This window comes from Podarcis cretensis, assembly GCF_951804945.1.
Source record: "Podarcis cretensis genome assembly, chromosome: 12".
NCBI classification, from domain to species: domain Eukaryota; kingdom Metazoa; phylum Chordata; class Lepidosauria; order Squamata; family Lacertidae; genus Podarcis; species Podarcis cretensis.
The window spans coordinates 33,391,291-33,417,672 of NC_137181.1; the positions used below are offsets into that span (position 1 = coordinate 33,391,291).

General features: G+C 44.8%; 1 protein-coding gene across 2 annotated transcripts in view; it reads left to right on the forward strand.

Annotated features, from left to right (window-relative positions):
• The window catches only part of BZW2 (basic leucine zipper and W2 domains 2), a 49,500-nt gene that overhangs the window by 18,421 nt on the left and 4,697 nt on the right, over positions 1-26,382 (forward strand). For both annotated transcript variants that reach the window (XM_079947929.1, XM_079947930.1), the window contains exons 3-11: positions 75-251; positions 1,741-1,844; positions 2,287-2,352; positions 8,258-8,393; positions 14,387-14,496; positions 15,974-16,144; positions 18,039-18,185; positions 18,659-18,797; positions 25,186-25,308. In XM_079947929.1, coding sequence (XP_079804055.1) covers positions 75-251; positions 1,741-1,844; positions 2,287-2,352; positions 8,258-8,393; positions 14,387-14,496; positions 15,974-16,144; positions 18,039-18,185; positions 18,659-18,797; positions 25,186-25,308 — 1,173 coding nt within the window. The remainder of the gene's footprint in view (positions 1-74; positions 252-1,740; positions 1,845-2,286; positions 2,353-8,257; positions 8,394-14,386; positions 14,497-15,973; positions 16,145-18,038; positions 18,186-18,658; positions 18,798-25,185; positions 25,309-26,382) is intronic.

The window sequence follows — 26,382 nt, forward strand, 5'->3', positions numbered from 1 at the left end:
TTTGAATATGACTGAGAAATTGAAACTGGCATTCAGCTTCCATAAAATGATTTGGCGCTGGCTATCTGTTTTAGATGAAAAAGAGAAATTTGAACCGACCGTCTTCCGGGATACAATTGTCCAAGGTCTCAATGAAGCTGGTGATGACCTGGAAGCTGTAGCCAAGTTTCTGGATGCTACAGGCTCAAGGCTAGATTATCGCCGCTATGCCGACACTCTGTTTGACATCTTGATAGCTGGCAGCATGCTAGGTATGTATGTCACACTGAAAACTTTCAACGCTTTCAAAGCTGATCCTGGAAACATGCCCTCTTGGTTTTATCTGTCTGGCAGCTAATGTTCAACAACTGTGGCTCTCCCCTTGGTCTGGATCCTCCTCTTCCTCATTTTCAGTTATCTGTGTTTTGTTTTCATGTTTCTCTTACCTTTTTGCTACAATTCAGAAAACTTTGTGGGCTGTACCCAACTAAGTTCAACTCAAGTAGACCCACTGAAATTAATGGACCAAAGTTAGCCATGTGCATTCTTTTCAAAGGGTGGTCTTCAACTTAGTTTTATTCAGAGTACACCCATTGAAATTAATGAACATGGCTACATGGAGTCCATTCAGTACAATGGGTCTACTCTCAGTATAACTAGCATTGGATGCAACCCTAAAAATGAAGAAGAAGAAGAGTTTGGATTTGATATCCCGCTTTATCACTACCCGAAGGAGTCTCAAAATGGCTAACAATCTCCTTTCCCTTCCTCCCCCACAACAAACACTTTGTGAGGTGAGTGGGGCTGAGAGACTTCAGAGAAGTGTGACTAGCCCAAGCTGCATGTGGAGGAGCGGAGATGTGAACCCAGTTCCCCAGATTACGAGTCTACCGCTTTTAACCACTACAGCACACTGGCTTGAAATAATGTTGTTAAAGTTGTTGTAGAGCGTATCTAGAATAGCAGTGCTGTTCTCTTTTACCTGAAACAAAATGGCAACAGGTTGGAGCCTAATGACTAGAGAAAGTTGATCAATATATGGGATTGTAAAGTCTACACTGGACTCCTCCAGAGGACCTGTTTATTGAGCATTCATCCTGATTTGCTTGCAGAAAACTTAGGGGCACTGAAGCATTGCACAAAGCAGAACTGACTTCCCCTCACATCTGTCGATAGAAAGGGAGGCCAATCCTGCTGGGTTCAGGTGCTCAAGAGAGCTCACTCCAGGGAACTCTCTAGCACACCCAAACCCAAACCGCTGCCAAAATTATCCTCTCCCCCTTTGCTTTAGCAGTGGTTTCAATGCAAATGCCTTTCTGAATCAGGAAGGAGCTTGCACTGAATATTGTCAAACTGAGCAGGCTTTAATACCACCCCCTTCAGTTTGGCTGCGCTTTGAAGTCCCAAAGTTAGGACTCCTAACTTTGACATCATTTGTGCTTTCAGACGCTGGACAGGTGGGTGGCTCAGCTCACCAGTCAAATTTGGTTCCTAAGAGCCAAAAAGGTTCCCCATCTGTATTGTTGTACAGTGCCATTGTCAATGGGTGGGGCAGAGAGGGTCAGGCAGCAAGATTAACACCTCACGGTATGTGATGTTCAAGCCATTCCCATCGCTGGAGGTTTGAGAAATTTTTATGCTGACTCTTATTTCACTTTTTAGGTGCCTCCATGTGTGCAGCATGTACATTATGAAGAATGAAAGCTGGCTCTTTATTTCTAGCTTCCAAGATATAAGTTTACATTGCTTCTATCTCTTCAGCTCCCGGAGGGACAAGAATCGATGACAATGACAAGACCAAGATGACCAATCACTGTGTGTTTTCCGCAGAAGAAGACCATGATGCCCTCCGACATTATGCTCAGGTTTGACCAATTGGATTTGATGATGAAGCTCTCATGTTGACTTTGTACTATAATACACCAGCTGTTTCTATTGTTCCCTACCAGACCCATAATATCAAATGGCTGCAGCATTAGTTGCTTCTGGCAGTATTTGCCACTGGTGCATTTTGCCAAAATTGAACATCTCTACAGATTATGGTTTTTATTGGAGTAGCAAATTGCTTGAGGTAGTAGGATTGCATAATTATGAAAGTATTTACCTAAAAGCATTTTGTTGTTCTGGAGTAAAGTTATGCGTGATTGAGAAGTATCCTGTACCATACTTTCAACAACGCTTTCTTGTCTTGCTAAATATAGGAAGTGCATTTTTATATGTTATTTTCCTTTTTTTAACACAGATTAATTAGGAACAGTTAGGTTCTACTTCTCATGTTAAAGATGGCTGCTTATCTTTGTATTTTAGGTCTTCAACAAACTCATCAGGAGATATAAATATTTGGAAAAGGCATTTGAAGATGAAATTAAAAAGGTAATATTGCCAACTTGGCGTGGTGGTGGTTAAAGTCTTCCTGTATTATGTTCAGAGTCAGTAGCTGTTTTTTGGCATCACTAGATGCTAAGTTGTGAGGTGGTGACTTCATATTTAATGGTAGGGTTTGTATTTACACACTTTTTCTAGGTAAGACAAGATGGAAAGCCTGTGTGTGTTTTGGGGTTGTGTATGTGTTGAGGAAATCTCTAAGCAGCACTCATGCAGAATTAGGTGGTGTGGGCCCTTGAACTTGCACACGATAGGATGAGAATTGTATATTTAAGGTATTTTCTCTTTAAGTTATGCAGCTCTCCTTTCCTAACCTTAACTTTACTGTTAATATTGTGATGAGTAATACTGACTCATACACTCTCAGGCACAGAAAGCACTTTATGCTCGTTCAAGCAGCTATTTTTCCTTTCCACCTCCATCTTCTGGGGACTCTTGATTGTTAATGGTGTTTTAGCACAGTTGTGACAAACTGTGCTCTGTTTATTTTAACATATCAGGCTGGGAGCTTATTTGAGGCTTTGTGTACTGCAGTAATAAGTAAGGTTCTGCATTAAAGGGTGTGCACATATGGTGCCCACTGCATACCACACCTAGGACTCATCTACACTCATGGCTTTTAATGCTAAAAATGAGTTTAAAAGGGGTTATGATAATCATATAGCCATATGATGTTCTTTTAAATGTGACACCAGAGGGTCTGCAAAGCTCTCCCCGTCAAATAAGTGGGTGGACCATGTAGAAATCAAATATCTTTATTGCGGTCCATAGACCCACAAAACAGTTTCAGAATAAGATACCATTAAAACAACCAAACAACAGGTGAAAGTGTCCGAGGTAGTCATTTTGCTATGCCTAGAGCACAATGGTCTTTGTTTCTTGCCATGGTCAGTGTAATATCATTTGACCTATCCTCCAGAAGGTATTTAATATGGGAGGCATCGGATTTTCATGGCAAATTTGCTAGTAAGGGTTTGATCAGATGATCCCTTGCTTGCTCATACTGCCCACAAGGCAGTAGGATATGGTTCATGCAGTCGACGTCCTGAGAACATAAACAAAACCTATTCTGGTAGGGGATGCCTCTCAGTCTACTATTTAGCACTTATGATGGAAATACATTTAATCTAGCTTTGGTAAAGAAATGCCGATAGGTGGGTACGGACAAATTCCTAAGATATGAGGCTAACTGAAAGTCGTGCCCGTATTGGATTCCAGCTGCAATTGGGCCACAGATTACATTGGATCTGGATCACAGGTTGCTATTTGAGATGTCCCAAAGTCTTTGCCTCAGGGATACAAGGGCGGTATCATAGCCCAGTTGATACAAAAGGATAGTAACAGTCCAGTTGAGGTGGCTTTTCTGGCCATAGTTTTCAGCCATGCGCTGATAAACTCCTCGTTGGTTAGATGTACAAGTTATCCCTTCCACAGGCCAAATACTGAGATCTTAAGCCAATATTTCAAGGCAGCCCACCAAGCTTTGGTGGAAAGTGGGCATTCACCTGTTTCCAGAAATAAGATTGGATTTGGGACACAATTTGGGACCTGTAGTAAGGACCGGAGAAACTTTGCCTGGAACCCATCTAACTTAGGAAATAAGCTGTTGTACCAGACGTTTGAAGCATAGAGAAGTTGGGAGACAGATTTTGCATTAAAAACCCTTATGCCTGATAGAACATAATGGGTGGACCATGTAGAAAAGGAAGTGAAGGAGAAACCAGGTGCCATTACATTTTAGATGATAACAAAAATATCATTCTAAGAACGTTTAAAGAGTATGTATAGATCCAGCCCTAGGCAACCAAGATCATGCCATAATGTGATCCACGGAAGGAAAGGAAATATGGGCTATCCCAATAACATATACATACGTGTGTTCAGTTTGACCAACATTAATTAAATGATCTGGATTACAGTGTTCCTTTTGATCATGTGTTTATGTCTTACTCCTCCTCCTGTTATTTCACTGTAGCTCACTCCATGGTATGACTTCCACATCTCTCCATTTACATTCCGTAAAGTAGGTTATTGCCTCTGGAAGCTCACAACATAATAAATTAGTTAAGCCATGCTCTGGAAGGCGTACATGTAACGCCTTTAGAGGGTGTTTGGCTTCTTTCAGTTTGTTTCAGAGGGCTGTAGCTTCCTAGGGGAGCACATCCTTTGTGTGCAAAAGGTTCAATCACTGGCATTTCCATCTTCTTCCTGAAACCCTGGAGAGCCACTGCCAGTCACTGTAGGCAGTGTGTAGAGTTCATTGATTGTTCCATCAGTGCAAGGATTTCTTCTTACTCAGAGTAACTGTCTCCCTCTTTCCTCCATGCACCCACTAAATCTATTCTAGGCAAAGAAATTGCAGTAACATAGGAAATTACGTTGGTCCATCTTTTCTGGTATTGTCTACAGTGACCGGCTCTTCAGGATCTGAAGCAAGAAGATACTCCCAGTTGTACCTGGAGATGTTGAGGATTGAACCTTAGACCTTTTACATGGAAAACACATGCCCTACCCCTACGCTACAGCCACAGCCTTTCTCCAAAAGACAAATCAGCTTCCACTCAGGCATTCTAGTTCCTTCTTCTTTCATGGAACTTAAGGTGGTGTACATGTGGTTCCAAGGCTTCATCCCATCTAGGCACTGACTTTTCTTCTTCTTTGGCGATCCCTCATAGCCGAGTAAGATTATCGTCCATAAACATGGTTTTAACAGTGAGTCTGTAAGGGACTGTGGAGTCCAATTCTGGATCCACACGTCTTTCCACAGTGGAGATATAGGTTTCTGGACGGGAGTTGATCACGGTGAGGGTTTGCCAAACATGCCTTCCTCTTAGCTGGTTTCTCCTAATGGCCCTGAGTTCGTGCTTCTTCAAAGTCCATAACACCTTTGGTAAAGACTGTTCTCCAATTGGAGTGCTCGCAGGCCAGTGTTTCCCAATTGTTGGTGTTTATACTACATTTTTTTAGATTTGCCTTGAGAGAGTCTTTAAGCCTCTTTTGTTGACCACAAACATTACGCTTTCTATTCTTAAGTTCAGAATAGAGTAGTTGCTTTGGAAGACGATAATCAGGCATCTGCACAACATGACTGGTCCAACAAAGTTCATGTTGAAGAATCAGTACACTGATTCCTCCAGTACACTGACATTAGTTTGCCTGTCTTCCCAAGTGATGTGTAAAATTTTTGGAGACACCGTTGATGGCTAGACCCAGACGTGCTTTAGCTCTAGCAAGGTGGTGGCCTCATTAACCTTCAGATCATACCCTGTGAGATCCTAGCAATAGAAAGAGTGCTTTGATTAATCAGCTACTCAATACTCCTGCTGCAAAAAAGAAAGAGTTTATGTGCCGCACTGGGGCACATCAGGCATGCTGATTTCCCCTAAAACCATACTCCCTTCATGTAGTACACGTAGTTATACCAGTGATTTTCTACCGGCTCACAAATTGGAGTCCTGTGGGTGGCAGGTCAGTGTTATTCTGAAACTCTCCAGTGTTCTCTGACCTCCCCTACAGCGCCGGAAACCAAAAGTGTAATAGTGATAGGCAGGGAAGAGTTCTGAATGCAATCAGTGCCTCAAGTTGCTGGCGGTAATAACAACTTGAAGCTGAACATTGATGGTTTCTAAGTGGGTTAATTAGAATTGGAAATTTTCCCCATAAGCTAATTCAGGCGATGCTTAACAGTTGAGTAAGGGACAAATAACACCTTTTGAACAAAGGAAAATGATAGCCCATGAAATTACAAATGTGCTCCAGGGTGGTCTGAAGCCAGAAACACAGGCCTTGTTTCTGCTGTGCTGCTCATCTTTGTGGCAAGCAGAATGGCATGCTACCTCGCCTCTTTGTCAAGTGTGTCTGTGTTTTCCCAGCTTCTGCATTATTTTTATTTATTTTTTGCAACCTGTAAGCAATTATGGAAAGGCACATTAAACAGTTTGATAAATCTGCCACATGCACTTTTCCAAATCATTTTCGTTCATTGTGTTGATTCCCTCTGAGCCACTTGGATTCTGACCAGGTATGGGAAGCACTGGAGGATGAGGTTTCAGAATGGGAGGAAGGGGGAAGAAAGAGACTGTGCAGCAGACTCCTCTTGATGAAACAGCCTGTCCCCAGATGTGCCTGGATCCACTGATGAGACAGGAGACCCAAGGCCATCATCATTGGCCGCACTGGCTGGTGATGATGGAAGTTGAAATTCAATAACATCTGGAGGGCTGCAGGTTCCCCATTCCTGATTTATAAGAAGATTGTCTGCTAGAGGGGGGAAAGCACCTTCATATTTACTGGGAACCTTTTAAAAGTTACCTGCATCTCATTCTGTATGGAGAAGGGGTTTCTCACTCTGAGTGCTTTCCATACACTCAAAGATGCTAATATTTGGTTCATCGCTGAGGGGTTCCAGGCCCTTTTCTTTTTCCCTTTGTCCTTCTCACAACATTCCCTTTCCTAGGCTAAATGGCGCCCATCAATACTGTGTATTTCAAGCCCTTATTCACAGAGAAGCTTGTTTTTTTTCTTGTCCACAATCATCTTATTTTCAAACCTATTTTGTTCAAAGACTATGCTGACACTTGAGATGTTTGCTTTCAATTTTTCTTTTTAAACTGAACATTCAGGTTTCCAGGCAATTGGCAAAAAAAAAAAAAAAAGCAAAAGCAGCTCGTTAGTGATTTTCCTTTCAGCTCAAGCTATTCAGGGTTAGATTTTGTTTATTTATTTATTTCTGGTATCTCTTACGAGCTATTCACCCTCAGGTCCCAAAGTGGGTTACGTAAACTAAAAGTGCAATCACAGAATCATGAATGTCAGTGAACAAAACCATAAAACAGCAGCTGTAAAGCATAAAGCTGTGAACTGCCCTGAGACCTCTGGGTATAGGGCGGTATATAAATTCTAATAATAATAATAATAATAATAATAATAGCACCACAAATTACAACTAACACCATTTAAAGGGAGCAGAACTTACAAATTCAAACTTGCAGACCCTCAAGGTATCTCTATTTTCCAGGGACATCCCTGATTTAGAGAAGCCATCCCAGTTTCTGATTTGATCCTAGAATGTCCCGCTTTTCCTTAGGATGTCCTTATTTTCATCAGAGAAATGTTGGAGGGTATGGAGTTATCCGACCCCTGAGCAGCCTGAAGGCAATCCTGTAAACTGGTACCTTGGGTTAAGAACTTAATTCGTTCCAGAGGTCCTTTCTTAACCTGAAACTATTCTTAACCTGAGGTACCACTTTGGCTAATGGGGCCTCTTGTTGCCACCATGCTACGGGCGTGTGATTTCTGTTCTCATCCTGAGGTAAAGTTCTTAACCTGAGGTACTATTTCTGGATTAGCAGAGTCTGTAACCTGAAGTGTCTGTAACCCAAGGTACCATTGTACAGTATAGAGAAGTTTTTTTAAAAAAAATGTTTAATGTTTTATTATGCTTTTATATATGTTGGAAGCTGCCCAGAGTGGCTGGGGCAAGCCAGTGAGATGTGTGGTGTATAAATAGTAAAATTATCATTATGGAATGGGACGTCCTATACCTTCCAACATTTCTCCAATGAAAATGCAACCCTTCATGGAAGCCCTAATTCTTAGCTATGCAGAGGCTACTTGTGGGTATTTGAATGAAAGGCACATACTAATAGCAAAAGGGTTGTTTCCTTTTTACTGACATCAATCATAAGTCAGGCCTGTTTTTAGGCCCCTGGTTCTGACCCAGTGGTAAGCATTTCAGAACTTTAGGCAAAGTTTTGATAAATGATATTTATAGGATTGCCTGTCACATCAATAGATCTGTGCAGAAAAAGGCATTCCATGCTGGTGTGTGTTGAAGTAGGGTGCCATAATAGTTTCATTGCTTCAAAAACTCCGTCTCTTTCTTGTTTTACAGCTCCTGTTGTTCCTTAAAGCCTTTTCTGAAACAGAGCAGACAAAGCTGGCAATGCTCACTGGAATCTTGCTAGCCAACGGGACACTTCCTGCGACCATTTTAACAAGCCTTTTCACTGACAACATTGTCAAAGAAGGTAATTTTCTTTTTTCCTTACCTTCTCTTGGATTAGGTTGGAGTCATCATTTTCCAACACCAGGGACCTGAGGCCATAGAATGTTCTTGCTCGAAAAGCTCTTCCTCCGTGGCCTAATTTTCGAAATGCCTTGAGATATGAGAAGCTTACTGTTCCATGCATTTAGAAATTAAGATGGTTTTGGTATTCATTGTACTATTTTTTTTGCGATCGGCAAATATTGCCTTCATGGGATTTTTTTTTGGTATTCAAACTATCACCTTGTTCACAACAAACAAATGGCATTTTGCACCTTTTGTATATGCAAAAAGAGATGTCTCATCAGTAGAGGAAAAGTAAGGAAATGGATATTTCAAAGGAGCAGCCTTTAATGCCTTAGCCTAAGGCCCAAACTATATTACAGTATCTGCGAATTTTAATAGCATGCTTAGAATTGGCCACATTGCCACCTTTCTTATTAAAAAACAGAGGTGATTGGGGACACAGGGGCAACATAGATCAGTGCTACAGGGGAAGAGAGGGTTTAACCCAGTGGTGTCCAAACTTTTTTTCAAAGAGGACCAGAGTTGATGAAGTGAAGGGCCGTGGGGGCCGACTAAAGGGCCAACCAAAGTTGTTGACATTTTTTGAGGATTTAAGTTGCTGAGGTTTTTTTAGGATTTTACCCCAGGAAGTAAACTGCCACAGAGGCTGGATTAGGCCTCCAAAACGGACTTTGAACATGCCTGGTTTAATCTTTCCCTGCTTGCTGATTGTTCAATAAGAATTCATGCTTCTCCCTGAAGACTTTTAGGGGCAAATAGCATCTTTTAAAGGGGTGATTTTAAGCAGAAGGACAGCATTGATGCAGGGTAGAATTCTACTGCCCATGTGCCAAAGTGCCCCTCTGATATGTAATGGGAGGGAGTTTGAAAGGGTAGCTGCAGCCACACTAATGACTCAGACCTCCTGATGAGATAGTATCTGCAGAGGGTCATGATCCTGCAGGGATCAGCTGGATGTTGCTAGAAAGCTCTGATCTTCAGCCTGTCCTTTTCTCACTGGAGCCACAACTGAGCTACCCAAATAACCTGCTGGCATAGTGATTTGTCCCCACTCACTTTGAAGACAGGATTGATCTGAATCGAAGCTTCCTGGTGCACAAAATAGAAACCTAGCATGACTGTTTGGACACAAGTTTCTGCTCGGTGTGTTTATGATTTCAAAGCTGACGGTAGACTAAAAATCACTCGGGCATGTGCAGAAGAGACTGGTTTGCATGTTGTGATGGGATGATGAGCTGCTTGTGCGATGGGATGATGAGCTGCTGGTTCTGACACTGCATTTAGGGCCCGGAAGTCCACGACCAATCTGGGTTTATTAGTATTTTTTTTTGTCCACAAAGAACACTGGGCTGCCCCCCACCGCTCGTGACTCTCTGATGAAACCTCGCTTGAGATTCTTGTCAATGAACTCCCTTAACTCCTGCATCTCCCTGTCTGACATTGCATACAGCTTGCCCACTGGCAATTGTGCTCCTGGGAGTAAGTTAATTTGACAGTCAAAGGGTCTGTGCAGGGGCAGTTTATCTGCTTCTCTTTCGCTGAAGACGTTAATCAGGTCGGCGTATTGTCGTGGTACCTTCCCTTTATCTGTTATTTCCATCCCTGCTAGCGTAGCCTGGGTTTTTACTTGGGCTTCCCCTTCCTTGCAGTGTGCCAGGCAATGCGCTGACCCAAAGGAAACTACCCGCTGGTGCCATCCCACTAGCGGATCATGCAGTGCTAGCCAGCTCATTCCCAAAATAATGGGCGCTCCTCCCAAGGTGGCCACATTAAACGCTATCAGTTCTGTGTGTCTTGCCACCCTCATTATCATTGGGACAGTCTGCTGGTTAACTTCCCCTCCCAACAGCGCCCTCCCATCAATCGTGGTCACCTGCAAAGGGTTACTTAAAGGGATAGTCTGTATCTGGTGTTCGGCTGCAAACTCCTTACTCATAAAACTACAGGAGCTGCCTGAGTCCAATAGCGCCTTTATCTTTAGTGGGTGTCCGTTTGGCAGCTCTAGCGACACCTCTATTACAAGCGCTGGTCTTGGTGGTTCCGGCGTGGGCACATTCACTGCTCTTTGGCCTGGCTGCTGTGCCCCGATGGTGGCAGCCAGGCGTTGGCTTTTACTTGCTCCTTAACTCCCTCCTCCTCCCCCCCAACAGCTCCCGCCATCCCTTGCCATTCCTTTCTTTGTGGGCAGGCTCTGGCAAAGTGACCTGGCTGTTGGCAGAGAAAACATTTCTTGGCGCTCTTTCCCTCCTTCTTCCGCCCTTCACTAGGGTTTGAAACTGCGCGCGCGCTGTTCCAATTTCCATCGGCTCTACTGGCGGGGAATGCTGCTCGGGAATCTCTGGAATGCGGAAATCCCTCCAACGTTCCCCCTTCCCTTCCCGCTTCTCCAAAGCTCTCGCCTCCTGGCGTGCTCCTATGGCCAGCGCTGATTTAGTCAGCTGGTCCATAGACTCCGCCCTGGGCGCCTGGGAAAGTTCATCCTTCACCGCCGAAGATAGCCCTTCTTCAAAGAGCATTTGTATGGGTTCCGCCGACAATTCCCATCCCAATTTATGGATCAACATGGTGAACTCAGTCCAGTACTCACGTACAGATCGGCTCCCCTGTTTACACCCCATTAACTGTCTGCGCACCACTCCCTGTTCAATCTCGCTGGAAGACATCAGATCCATGGCGCGAAAAAACTTCCTCGAGTCCTTTAGGGCGTCATTATTAGCTGCCATCAGGGGTCTCACCCAGTCCTTCGCCCCTCCTTCGAGATGGCCAATCACAAACGCTACCCTCGATTCCTCATCAGGAAAGTCATCAAACTGCAGATTGAGGGCATATTGCATCTCTGTTCTAAAGGCTTGATAGTTCCTGGGATCCCCCCCAAACTTCTGCACCAATCCTGGCACCTTCCTCGTGAGTGGGGTGGCTTTCCCCTTTTCTGCATCCTGAGCCCTCCTCTCCTCGAGCCTAGCCGTTTGCAGCGCTAGCTGGACCTCCAACATCCTGTACCTTTCTTCCAGGCTTGGACCAGCTCCAGCTCCTCCTGCGTCTCCGGCTCCGGCTGGGTTGCTCATGATGCCTCTCCTTGCACAAGCGGCTTTCAGAGACTGTCGGATTGCTGTGATGGGATGATGAGCTGCTTGTGTGTAAAAGCTTAGTCCCTCAGAGTTTGCTCAGCTTAGCAAGACTCTGTCTTTAGCGGAGCCCTTAAGCGTGGCTCCTTCAATCGCTGGCAGAATCCGACAGTGGGCGTTTACGGAATCTATTCCAGCATAAAAGCTCCTTGACGGAAACGCGTCGTCTGGATTCTCGGCGCGACAGTTTCCGGCGAGGAGTGGATGTACCTATGGGAGGACCTGAGACTTCTCCGCTGTTATCGCTGGAAGACTCCCTGAGCCATTCCTTTGTTTCTCTCTCTCTCTGATCTCCCACTCTCCCCCTGCTGGTGCCTTCCTCCGCTGCTGAGTCTCTCCTGACTTCTGAGAGACCCTCCACCTCCTGCCTTTCCGATGGCAGTTCCCTGACACATGTGTTCCACTGACTGCTGTGAGCTGTTTATACCTCTTTCCTGCTCCCCAGTGTCTGGGGTTGAATGCATTCATTTCATTGTGGATGTGGGAGGGAATGGGGCTACAACTAAAAACTTCTGGTATCATTAGTCTTGCACCCTGTTCCTAAGCAGGTTCACTTGGAAATTGATTTCTGCATGTGCGCATAGGACCTTAGACTTAATACCGTGTACAGGCATGATTGCAGTGTGAGGTATTCAGCTAAATGAAAAGCCACTTCCAGTTTAAAGAACCAAAATAAAGCATTGCATTTTCAGTATAGCTTTTTGTTGTGCTTCGTGCCACTTTTGTATATAGAAAAGACTCAAAGTACGGCATAATAGCGAAGTTCATTTTAGTAATTCTCAACAGATGATATCCATGGTAACTCAACTGCTTGTAGTGACATTTGCCCAAATAAGACAAACCGTTCTCTTTCCTTTTCCTCGTTGTGTTCTGGAATAAGAGACATTTGGCCACCCAAATATTTAGGGTTGCCTCCAGACTGTCGGTATTCTGTGGGAGAGATTCAAGCAAAGACCAGAAATTTAGGTTTGTGCAATTAAAGTGCTCTGTTGCCCTAGAGGAAGGGGAAAACAGTTTTGAAAAAGAAACAGGCATTTTCTTTTTCTAAAAGAGCTTAGGAACGTGAGTGGGGAATGCAAAGTGAGAGATGAATAAATGATTAATGGGAACATATATAACACCACACAAGCAAATCAGGATGAATTTGTGGTGAATGCTCATTGTTGTATAACCTCCCTGCAAAGAATAAAAATAAATGCTCAATAAAGGCCTGACTTAGTCTAACCTTGGTACAAAATACAGCAGCCACGATTGCTGGCTGGGGTTGCATTTAGATCTCATATAACCTCCAGTTCAACACACCTGTTTGGTTTGCCTGTTCACTTTCTGGCCTCATTCAAGGTGCTCACCTTGGTGTTTAAAGCCCTAAATGACTCGGGCTCCAAATACCTGAAAGACCACACCCTTCACTTCAGACCATCTTGGGCACTAAGATCAATGGAGGGTGCCCGTTTGGTAGTTCCACCACTCTCAGAAGTTTGAGGGGTGGTGGCCTGGGAGAGGGCATTCTCCATGACAGCTCTCAAGCTGTGGAACTCCATCTCCACAGAGGTGCACCTACATCAGTGGCGTAGCGTGGGTTGTCAGCACCCGGGGCAAGGCAAGTAGTTTGCGCCCCCTAACCCGTGGATTTGCGCCCCCTAACCTGTGGATTTGCGCCCCCTAACCCGTGGATTTGCCCTAACCCCAGATGTTGCGCCCGGTGCGGCCGCCCCCCCTGCACCCCCCACGCTACGCCACTGACCTACATTCTTGTCATATGTAATGTAGTCCTGTGTAACTATAGAGGTATGGAACCCCCTAGGCTGCAGGCCGAATTAGGCCTGGCAGGCCTCCCCATTTGTCCTGAATCACCCAGCTTTTCAACTGAGTTAGACCACTTGTTCCACTTAGCTCAGTATTATCTACAATGACTGGCAATGGCTCTCTAGGGTTTCAGATGGGTCTCTCCCAGTCGTATCTACCTAGGTCCCTCTGCATGCAAAGCAGATGCTTTCTCCTGAGCTACACTCTTTCCCCATCTGGAAGGAGCCTGCTGTTTCTTGCCCCATCCTCTTTTAGATTTTCTCTACTCCCGCTTTCCAGTAAAAGAGGTTTATGTGCCCTAATTAGCCCATTTTACACCTCCTTTCTAGCTTTTCTTATCTTTATTTCTCAGTTTCCCTCCTCTGAAATGCAACTCTGGGAAGAATTCCTTTAAAAAAAAAATGGAGACCACTTCTCCCTCCTTACACCACTCTTTAAACCTCCAAGATGCCTTCAGAAGCACCTCTCAGAGTGCTCTCTTTCCCTTTGCTTTGAAAAGGGCTTCTGAAGTCCTAGCCATCAGCTGACTGTCAGATCCTCAAAAGCACAGGGTAAAGGAGCACTTTGAAATGGGACTTCTGAGCTGGAAAGGTTCCCTACTGCTGCTGTAGACGGTGTAAGATGTAGACCTATCTCTTGAATTACAATATGGACAGATATATCCAAGAGGGCTCAGAAACCTGATTAAAAAGTTTTAGCCGCACTCCTAAACATAGGCAGCAAGAGAGGCATCAAAATCTCCATGGAAACACAGCAGAGGCCCCAGCTGGCTTTGCCTTCCAGCCCTGTGTTGCCTACATTCCTGACATTACGGTTTTAGTAGGTACACGCGGCAGGTAGCTGTAATAGAGTTCCATAAATCTGTGAAGCAGCTTCTCATTGGTATAACTTCTGCCTGCAATCTGTGTCAGTCCCATCATTAATATTATTGCTTCAGATTCAATGATTGTTGCAAGATCCTTCTAAATATGACTGTATTAGCAAGATGTACTTTTGAGTACCCCCACTTCCCTTCTAGGTATTGCAGCCTCTTTCGCTGTCAAATTGTTTAAAGCATGGATGCTCGAGAAGGATGCCAATTCAGTCACCTCCGCTTTAAGAAAAGCTAACTTAGACAAGAGGTTGCTAGTAAGTATTTCCTTTCCTAATGTTTGCCTGGGGCATTGCGAAATGGATGTAAGATCTCCAATTGTGTATACAGGTTGGATCCTGCCTTAGGAAATACAATTGATGACTTCAGTACTGTACTGTAATGACTACAAACCATAGGTGCCAGCTATAGAGGGTCCTGGACACCTACAGTTTTTTTGGGGTGCTCAGCACCCACAATGTGGGCTCCGCAATGCAACTTCCGGTATCTACCGAAAGTCACGTTGGGCCCCCAAGGCCAAGTACAAGTCTGTAGTCATGTCAGAAGTCTCGCGAGGCCTCGTACGTGATCTCCAAGGCTACAGAAGGCCTCAGAGATCATGTCCGAGGCCCTGCCAGGCCTCAGAAGCACTGCTGCAGCACGTTGATGTAACATCACGTCATGACATCACAACATCATGTTACATCATGGGTGCCATTGAGCATCCATAACTTGGGGCCCAAGTTGGCATCCCTGCTACAAACAGACAAGAGGGTTGAAGACTGACTTGAAAACAGCTTTATTCTCCAGAGCCTCTAATGCAAGCCACTGTAATGACAACTAGGCCTTTGGAACTGCCTAGGTCATGTGACCTTAGGGCAAATACTCAAATAACCAACTTCTTAATACTAAGGGAATATCTCAAAATTGTAAACTGCCTTGGCAAAGACTACACTTTTAAAAACAAAAACAAAGAAACCCCCACCTTCCTATATTCAGTTCTTGCCTTTTGACCGTGGTGAGGAAAAGAACTATGGGAAGCATCCGTGCTTGGTGCAGATTCTGCTTTCTGTTGCGAGAAGGCATGGAGAGAACCACAGGAAATGGCACCTTGCCTTTGTGCAACCATGCTCCATGGTGTCATTTTGAATGCCTTTTCATCACGAGGATGGGAAGTGCAACACGTCCAAAGGGCTCCTAGCCAGAACTGCACACTGTCACCTCCGACTGTGTACTTAGCTAAGTCTCTTCTTTTTAAACCAGTCTCATTCCTTTGGGTGATTTTAAGGAAATGTGCAATCTCTGAAGCCTTGCAAGGAGCTACAGATCCATTTGCCGACTAGGTAGGGTCATATCTCGGGTTGCGAACGTGATCTGTGCAGGAGGCACGTTCACAACCCACAGTGTTCGCAGCCTGAAGTGCTGCGTCTGCACATGTGTGTGACGTGATTCGGCACTTCTGTGCATGCGTGTGACATCATTTTGTGCTTCTGCACATGCACAAGCATCAAAACCTGGAAGTAACCTGTTCTGGTACTCTCAGGTTCGGCACGGTCCACAACCCGAAAACGCGCAACCCACAGTGTTCGTAACCCGAGGTATGACTGTAGTGAATGGCCTCCTTGCACTGCTTTTGCTTTTTTGCAAGTTACTAAGAGGTTCTGCGTTTCTCTTTTGTATAAATACCCTTGCCTTACGTCTACATCTATTTTACGTGGTTTTGCAAAAAGTAAGTGAATTTCTTCCTCCTTCCAGGAACTGTTTCCACCCAACCGGCAGAATGTGGAACATTTTGCCAAGTATTTCACTGATGCTGGCCTTAAGGAGTTGTCAGATTTCCTCCGGGTCCAGCAGTCGCTGGGGACTCGGAAAGAACTACAGAAAGAGCTTCAGGAGCGCCTTTCTCAGGAATGCCCAATTAAAGAGGTGGGAAAAGCTTTTCAAACTAGAACAAACAAAGGGGGGGATTAAAAGAATGCTGATTGCAGAAGAGGATGCAATACTGAGTTATTAAGAAAGGGATAGCTACCTGGTGTGCCTATTAAAAATATATTCTGTAAGTGCATGCATCAGATAGTGGCTGATGGGAGTTGTGATTCAAAAAATTGGAGGTCACTAGTTTGGCAAGTAAAGGTAAAGGTACCCCTGCCCGTACGGGCCAGTCTTGACACACTCTGGGGTTGTGCGCCCATCTCACTTAAGAGGCCAGGGGCCAGCGCTGTCCGAAGACACTTCCGGGTCACGTGGCCAGCGTGACAAAGCTGCATCTGGCGAGCCAGAGCCGCACACGGAAACGCCGTTTACCTTCCCGCTGGTAAGCGGTCCCTATTTATCTACTTGCACCCGGAGGTGCTTTCGAACTGCTAGGTTGGCAGGCGCTGGGACCGAGCAGCGGGAGCGCACCCCGCTGCAGGGATTCGAACCGCCAACCTTTCGATCGGCAAGTCCTAGGCACTGAGGCTTTAACCCACAGCGCCACCTGCGTCCCTAGGAGTTTGGCAAAGACTGTGGCAAACTTTGTGTGTGAGAGAGAGAAGCACTTTCTGAATTCAGAATGCAGACTTTGGAAGTGGCTAGAAACATTTTAGGTGCTTCTTTTAGCTGCTTGACACTGTGGGAAGGTGTGCTGTCACATACAGAAGCAGCTGTTGATGCTGAGCCGTTGCCAAGAGAGCATCATTGCTTACTGTGGCATGAGAATTGTCAGTTTGCATTTCTTAGTGCAGAAAGTATTGATCTGATGTGTAGAGAGGGTACTGGAAACTTCTTTGTGTGAAAGAAACAAGCAGAAGGTTCATGACGTTTGGGTTATTCCTTGAGAGAAGCCGAGTACAGCTGGTTTAAACCGGTTCTGTTATCTCTTTCTGTCAAGGTCATGCTGACCATAAAAGTAAGGCCAGAAGGAGCCTGGTTTTCACACTTTCTCTTTCTGTCTCTCTTTCCTTCTGGTGTGTTGTTTTGTACATAGTATGCTTATAGTGTTAAGGTCCACTGGTCCTGTTAGCTAGGGATGAGGGGAATTATAATCCCAAACATCTGGAGGGCCGGAGTTTGCCTATGCCTGGTTTAGTCTTATTATAAGTTATTGTAAGTTTAAGTTTAAAGTCTGCTGCAACTGAATTTCTTATGGACAGTGCCAATCCTGAATGTATTGGATTTGTGACCATTATGCTCATTTGCCTTCAGTGGCAGTAAAGGTCTGCTGGATGAAGTACAATTGCCTCTGGTCTATTTTGGGGGAAATCCTGCAATGTGTTTTAAGTCTTTACTCTGCTAACTAAACATCGGGAGTTCTGCTCTGGAACGGTATTCAGAGGAATTTCATGACAAGAACAATAGCAACATTTTATTATAGGCCACCTTGTAGACTGGCACTGCTCTGGTTGAGCAGAAAGCAGTACAGCCGCCTTGGCCTTGCCAAATGGAACAGTTTTTTGGGAGAAGTGCTGCTTGCTGTTATTTTTCCAGTGTGGTGGCTGTCCTCTAGTGGCTGCCAGGAGAATTATTTTTACTCCCCATACGGTGTGTTGACAGTATTCTAGTACAAATGCTCACTTGCGGCATGGTGTGAAGTGCAGTGCACCCTCTTTAAAATTTATACTCTTGAATGAATCCCTGGCCTGAGTGTTCTCGCTAAACATTGGCATTTGAACCAAATCAGCAACTCATATTAAATATAAGACATGTTTTCTTTTATTACTCATCCAGCCCTGCAAATAAAATCATTGGGAAGGAGTTTTGCAGCAGACAGGAGGTGTGACTTAAGAGAACGGCTTCAGTTTATTCTTCTTTTTTTAAAAAATAAAATATTCCACTGCAGATGGTGCTTTATGTAAAAGAAGAAATGAAGAGGAACGACCTGCCAGAACCGGCTGTGATTGGACTCCTGTGGACCTGCATAATGAACGCTGTTGAATGGAACAAGAAAGAAGAGCTGGTCGCGGAGCAAGCACTGAAACATCTGAAGGTGTGCAAGTGACGGCTGGCTTGTACAGTAAGAACGGAGGGTTGGATCCCTTTTTGTGCAGCAGTCCCAGCACATGTGTGTGCATGGCTGTCAAAGACAGGAGCTTGCTTTGCATTGACAAGGAAAGCTAGCATTATGCGCTGGTCGCAGTGATAGATCTCATCCTCTCAAAGCCTGCAGGCCTATTCAAAATAGGAGGAGCATGGAGAGCTCCCAGGTTTATTCACTCAAGGCTCTATGAGAGCAGCTCATTGTAAATCAGTTTACTGGATAACTGCAGGCATGCAACGGACAGGTTATCCAGAGTGAATATCCCACTGGTGTGTTTTGCAGATGATAATACTCTCCATGCCCACACCCTTAAAAGAATATCCTGGGGAGTGGTGGTGGTTGTTGTTTTGCAGCAAAACATAACACTCTCTTCTGTATTAGCCTATGAAAGAATAACTTAATTTCTTCTCTGGTTGTTTTAGCAATATGCACCTTTACTGGCTGTATTCAGCACCCAGGGCCAATCAGAGCTGATCCTTCTCCAGAAGGTTCAGGAGTACTGTTATGATAACATCCACTTTATGAAAGCCTTTCAGAAGATTGTGGTGCTCTTTTATAAAGGTATTTGACCATACCTCTTTCCTTCCTTCCTTCCTTCCTTCCTTCCTCCCTTCCTTCCTTTTTCCATTATTCAATTTACATAAAATGTTTAAAGAGGGTTCCGAGTTAAAACATCAGGACTCCAATAGGGTTAGCATGAGGCACATGAAAGGATGTGTCCGCTGCCTGTTTTTCTCTTTATGTTCTATAAAAGCTGAATGTGCCAGGATTGTGCTGCTAAATTGCGGGCTGGCCTGCATCTTCCTGCCCTGTGAATTGCTGCAGCTCCAGTTTTATTGTGCTGTAATACTTCCCATTTAAGAGATGTCTGGTGATACTGCTTTAGCTTGCAGTGCAATGAAATACAGGCACATTTAAACCTGGAACTTGTCCTCTGGAATTGTTACATAGGAACACAAGAAGCTGCCTTAAACTGGGCTGGACCGGCAGCGCATCTCTAGGGTTTCAGAGAGGGTTCTCTCCCAGCCTTAGCCGGAGATGTCAGAAATCAAACATGGGACCTTCTGCGTGCAAGGTGGTTGTTCTTCGTCTGACCCACAGCCTTGCCCCATCCAGAAGGAGCCTGCTGTTTCTTGCTGCATCCTCTTCAACTTCACATATTCCCGCTTTCCAGTAAAGGAGAGTTGTGTGCCCTAATTTGCCTCCTTCTTTTGCATTTCCTTGTTAGCTTTCCCCCCTCTTTATTGCTCAGTTTAAGGAGCAGTGCAGGATGTGAGAAGCAATTTTCATTCGATGATCTATGCTCCATTCACATGATAGGCTTCCTGGAGACAAGGAGAGCCATCCCATGAGTTGCCTTGAGGGCTGCAGAAGGCCAGAAGCAGGCTTTGGGGAGGGTTTGTAATCGGTAGCTTGGGGCTGTCGACTCTTAACTGGTGGCTGAGCATCTCTTCAATTGTGTCTCTACTGAAAGCGCTTGAAAGCTAAACACAGATCCTACACCTTAACAGACTCTAAATAGCTTTCCTTGGAGATTTCAATTAACAGCACATCTCTCATTCTATCTCTTTGTTCAGGAAGATCCAGGAAGGCACTTCCAGTTCTTTAGCTAAGCTGTCAAATCCCCACCCCTCCATTTTCCTTTTATATAAGAGAATGGGTCCGTGGCTTGTTGTCATAGAGACTATCTGTCTTTCTTTTGCAAGGTGTTAAGAGTATAGTATGACATTGTTGCTATAAATAGTGGAAGGAGGTGGAAAAGTCTTCAGCAGGGAAGTTTCATAATGCTCCTTGTTTGCATTGATTGTAGTGCCATAATGACAACAGTAGACTGAGGCATTTGGGTCTGGCAGCTGGAAGTTGTTGAGCCGCCTTCTCACTCACTGATGTAGCTAAAAAAGACAACACTCAAGCAGCCCTTGACAAAATGGAGGGGGAATGAAGACTCTAGTGAGGACAGACACCGGGCCACTTCAAAAGCAATGGTCGCAGCTTGCAAATTCTTCTGAATACCAGTTGCTGGAGAGTGGTCTTGTGCTTGGGCTTTGCTTATGGTCTTCTCAAAGGCATCTGGTTGGCCATTATGAGAGTAGGAAGCTAGACTAGATGGGCCCTTGGTCAGATCCAGCAGGTTGTTCTCATATTGTAAATATAATGAATGTCCCTCAAGCCTTTGCCAACTTGATGTCCCTTGCACATTTTGGACTACAACTGCTACTATTGTGACTGTGCTGGATGGGGCTGATGGGAGTTGTAGTCCAAAACATCTTGAAGTCACCAAGTTGGCAATGGCTGATGCATATCATCAGCACCAAACCCTGATCCGAAAGGCCACTCCTGCAGAACTACAACTATCCAAAAGATGTCCTTGCATCACATGGTCAACTGCCATGTGTTCGATTTAACTGGAGATATCTTGCCAACTAACCCAGTGCCCCTGACTCTTGTCCACCAGACATATGATATGAATTAATTTTACGTTCATTTTTTAAAAATTGATTACATCCCAGATTTGCAAAACAGGAGCTATCTGTTGCCTTGCAGATTCCCCTAAAGGCATTATTTTATAATGAATGATTTTAGAGTGTTGGTTTGTGCTGCACTTTTGTACTGTTTTATTGTTGTTAGCTGCCCTGAGCCCGGCTTCAGCTGGGGAGGGCGAGATATCAATGAAATTTTATTATTATTATTATTATTATTATTATTATTATTATTATTATAAACGGCCTCGGTCCAGTATACCTGAAGGAGCGTCTCCACCCCCATCATTCTGCCCGGACGCTGAGGTCCAGCGCCGAGGGCCTTCTGGCGGTTCCCTCATTGCGAGAAGCAAAGCTACAGGGAACCAGGCAGAGGGCCTTCTCGGTAGTGGCGCCCGCCCTGTGGAACGCCCTTCCAGCAGATGTCAAAGCGATAAACAACTACCTGACATTCAGAAGACATCTTAAGGCAGCCCTGTTCAGGGAAGTTTTTAACGTGTGATATTTTACTGTATTTTTGCTTTCTATGGAAGCCGCCCAGAGTGGCTGGGGAGGCCCAGCCAGATGGGCGGGGTATAAATAATAAATTATTATTATTATTATTATTATTATTATTATTATTATTATGTGTGCGGGCCTTTGCTCCTTGTGTCTATAACAGTCCCCTAGGGCCGAAGGAGTGGGTGGTTAGAATTGGTTCCAGCCACCGGGAATGTCGCCACGAATTGCTTCATGGGCTTTGCTCAGACTGACATCACTTGGGGCAGCAACGGGGGAGCTACACTTCCCACAACTGCTCAGCTAAAATTGCGGCAGCATTTAAAATGTCATCTTAATCATTTTTAATCATAAATAGCTAACTATAAATCCCCCCCTCTGGTGTTCCTTGTACTTCAGAAAGCAACCTAGGGGTATGATTAAGTGCACCCTGTCCTGCATGATTGCTTAATTGAGCAACTCTCTGACAAGAGAATATTATATTTTTTGGGAACTACTGAAGGCATGAATAAATTACAAGTTGTCTTTCTCGAGATTAAAGGAAAATTCAGTTGACCTTTTAATTCACACTGGTGACTCGTTCAGTCTATTTTTCTGTGTTTGTTCAAGGCCTGTTCAAGGTCCCTTCATTCTCTTTTGACTCTTAAGCAGGTTGTGCATAAGGAAGACAGTTCTTTCCCACTTCCATGTGATCCCTGTTTTTTCCTTTTACAAGTTCTATTGTCTCCTTCAGAAAGCTCTAGCTACCTAAATGGATTCCAGTCCCCGGCAGCAACCAGATGAGGGATCCAAGTCAGTTTTAGCACCTGCCTGCAATTTTTTGCAGTCAGTAGGACTTCAAGCAGTACATAAAATAAGCGCTAAGTGATCTGAACAGAACCCAACACAGAATACTGGTTGACATTTGTCTTGCAGTTAATTACAATGTCCCAGTGGGCATGTGAGATTAGCTGAGAGGCTTCCTAGCCAAGTCAGGAAAACCTGTGTAAAATGGCCTTATTAACTGAAGCTGAATCCGTTCTTCAGGACCTGCAACATTGAAGAGTTTCTGTCCCTGTTTCAGGGTCTTCCTCACCAGATGTTGAACCATAACTCCTGTAACCTTTGAGCATCTGAGGTTGATGGGAGCGGGGCTCCGACAACAGCTGCAGAGCCATGGGTTCCTCATCCCAACCCAATACCCCCAAATCATCCTAGGGTAACAGCACCCTTTTGCGGTTCGCTGTCTTCTGCTTGAAACTATAAGGCAGCTCTCTGGGTGGCCAGTGCTTTTCAATGCATTGCTATTCCACACACTCCAGAGCTCTCATGAAACAGTGGGAACCCTCACAGGGTATCATAAAACATGGGAGTGCAGGAGAGGCTGCCTTTGCTGTGGGGGTCTGCTGTGCAAAGAACTGGGATTACTGTTGATTCCAGTTTAAAGCCAATGCATATGATTATTACAGCACAACATAAAACAAATGCGACGAAGCTATTCACAGAATAAGTGCAGCGAGCCTTAAAAGGAACATAAAATCAAGAAACGGCTGTTTAATTAGTTTGTTCTGGGAACAGATGATGTTGGCTTACAGCAGGGCTGGGGAACTTGTGGCCTTCCTGATGCTGTTGGACTCCAACTCCCATCAGTCCCAACCAGCACTGCCAATGGCAAAGGATGATCAGAGTTGGAGTCCAGTAGCATCTGGTGGGCCCAGTCTTCAAGTTACTTCAGTTATACAGAAGTCTCTGCTGTGTCAAAGTTGGTAAATCCCATATAAGGATGATGATGTCATTGGATTTTCTCTGCAAGCATCAGTGATTGGCCTCTGCAAACAATAAAAGACACATGTGTAAGTTTTCATGTGAGATTCATGAAAAGCCTCATGTGGAAGCTGCTTCTGTGACGGAATTCTGGCAGAGTGTACCAAAGCAGCCCTGGACCTATAGAGTTCCTTACCACAGTCAGTGAAAATTTGACCAGCTTTCTAAAATGGTTGTGGGAATCTATGGAAGATAGATCCCTGCAGGCATTCCCAAACTTGGCCCTCCAGCTGTTTTGGGACTACAATTCCCATCATCTCTGACCACTGGTGCTATTAGCTAGGGATGATGGGAGTTGTAGTCGCAAAACAGCTGGAGGGGCAAGTTTGGGGATGCCTGACTTAGAGCATGGAAAGGGCAACCAAAACAGTAAAGGGACTGGGGCAGCTCCCCTTTGAGGATATGTTACAACACTGCAGGATTTTTAATTTTTTCAAAAAGAAAGAAAACTAAGGGGTGATACAATAGAGGTGTATAAAATTATGCATGGCCTAAACTAAGTAGGTAGAGAGAAGTTTTTCTCCCTCTCCTAATGCTAGGACCCAGGTCAACCACCATTGGAGATGAATAGTCCCTGTAGCTCAGATGTAGAGCTTCAGTCTTGCATGTAAAAGGTTCTGGGTTCAATCCCTGGCATTTCCAATTAGGGCTAGAGCAGACTTCCTGCCTGAAACTGCGGAGAACGGCTGCCAGTCGTTGTAGACGATATTGATCTCGATGGAGCCAATAGGGTGGCTTGGTATTAGACAATTCCCTACATTCCTAATGTCTAAACTCTGGGACTCACTACCACAAGATGTCATGATGGTCACCAACTTAGGACAGTTGTAAATTAATGAGGCTGCCAGTGGTTACTAGTCATGATGCCTACCGTATTTTTCGCCCTATAGGATGCACTTTTCCCCCTCCAAGAATGAAGGGGAAATGTGTGTGCGTCCTATGGGGCGAATGCAGGCTTTCGCTGAAGCCTGGAGAGCCCCACCGCCAGCCCCACAAACTCGGGGGACAGCAGGAGGCGCAGCGCACCTTTCCCGCTGTCCCCCGACTTGGTTAGAAGGCTGGCAGGGGGGAGAAGCCTGCTCCTCCCCATCGCCAGCCCCGCAAACTCGGGGGACAGCGGGAGAGGCGCAGCGCGCCTTTCCCACTGTCCTCCGACTTGGTTAGAAGGCTGGCGGAGGGCTTCCCCCTCCTCCAGCCCCGCAAGCTCCCAGAGCGATTCCAAAGCTGCGCGCAGCTTCGGCATGGCTCTGGGTCCCGTTCTGGGGGCTGGGGGAGGGGGAAGCTCAGGCTTCCCCCGCCCCAGCCCCGCGCCTGGGGGGGGGAATAATTTTTTCCCCTTTATTCCCCCCCCCAATCTAGGTGCGTCCTATGGGCCGGTGCGTCCTATAGGGCAAAAAATACGGTACATTTAATATTATATTTAGTATGAGAGACAGTTCAGTCAATAGAGCGTGAGACTCTTAGTCTGAAGGTCATGAGTTTGAGCCCCATGTTGGGCAAAAGATTCCTGCATTGCAGGGGGTTGGAGTAGATGATGTTCATGGTCCCACCCAACTCTACGATTCCATGATTTCCTCTCGCTTTGGAGTAGCCTGCCTCTGAATTGTCATGAGTGGGAGAGTGCTGCTGTGCTTCCATTCTGCTTGTGTGAGAACACAAATGCTGGGCTAGAGACAACCTTGGTCAGACCCAGCAGGGCTTTTCTGATGCTCTGTTGCAGCTTACTTTCCATGGCAACCTGAAACAAAAAATCCATGTTTAGACTATAGACACCAGATGGCTCCCACAGAGATGGCCATCTTTGCCCTTGATGTAGAATGAATAGGCAACACCAGGTGGGCAACTGGCCTTCCTCTTGGCGGCATGGCTGATGTGCTGCAGATCGTTAACGTTTTAACCAGAAATGGAGGAAGCAATTTTCTGTAACGTGAAATTATTTTAAGTGCTTGATCACTGAATACTAGCGGTGCAGTTAAGTCTCCCTTGTTTCTCACTTTCCAGCTGCAGCCCCTCCTGTCAGGCTTTGCTCATGATTGAAGTGGTGTAGTCACATTAAAGCCCTTTTTAAAAAAAAAACCACCAAAAAGCAGCAGTTTTAGGGTTTGTGTGTGCTAATTATCTGCCCAGAAACACTTCTTAACTGTATACTCCCTGGTTTTGAATTGCAGCTGATGTCCTAAGCGAAGAAGCCATCCTGAAGTGGTACAAAGAGGCACATGTTGCCAAAGGCAAAAGTGTCTTCCTTGACCAGATGAAGAAGTTCGTTGAGTGGCTACAAAACGCTGAAGAAGGTAAGGTTCTTCTCCTCCTCCTCCTCCTTTTTCTTGGTATATCTGGGATATTAAGGAAACATCTACTTCATTTCACATCTCCCAGGTTCTGCAATGGGATCAAGACTTACATCAGGGGTGAGGAACTTTTTTTCAGCCCAAGGGCCACATTCCCTCATGGACAACTTTCTTTTTTAAAAAAATAATAATATTTTTTATTAACCAGCCAATCAAATCAAATCAAATCACATCACATAAATTCCGAATTACAAAGCCGAATTTTAAATTTTGTTGAGGGGACCCATATTTCAAGATCCAAAGGGGGATTCTGATCATCTTCTTGCTACTGCGTTAATGTCCAAATCAGTCCAAACAAAGTTCATAATTCTATCCAGTCTTATCTTGCTGTTTCTACATCACCTCTTGTTCATATATTTTCTTTTTGCTTTATGATCTTTTCTGATAGTCTCCTTAAGCCGATAAACACCAATAATAATCCTGTGTGAATTTTTCCGTTCTTCCAATCCTCAAATCAAGATGGTTTCCATATATCATCGCCTTCATAGATAACAGCGCTCTTTCCATCATTAATTACAGAACTGTCGTTCTTAAGTCTCACTGAGGAGTTTCACCCACAATATAAAAACAGCTCTATTTCTCCATTTCTCCTCTCAGACTTAAGTCCTCTGACAGAACTTCCCAATATGGCGACGGCACTTTTAACTACGTCATTCCAAAGCCCTTATACATTCCACGCTCTTCTCAAAACATGCTTTGGTTCGAAAGTTTATCTCCACACAGCCTTAAATCTACAGCTTAAGTCCTTAAAATGACATTTCTGGCTTGTGGGGGGAGGGGTCTTGTTTAATCACATATAAGAAAGAAAGTAAGGTTTTCCCCCCCTCCCCCATCAGTCCCTTTGCCATACCGAGTCTTGGTGTATCTTCTTGTGATTTATACTTGCTCCTTCGACTCTTCTTGTTTTATCAGAGATCTCTTCTGTTAGCAGTCTTTACTCCCCCTTCTTCCTTGAAATATGTGCATTCGCTTCATCCAAATTGTTTCTTTTTGAAGTTCTTGCAGCTAGTGGCGCAG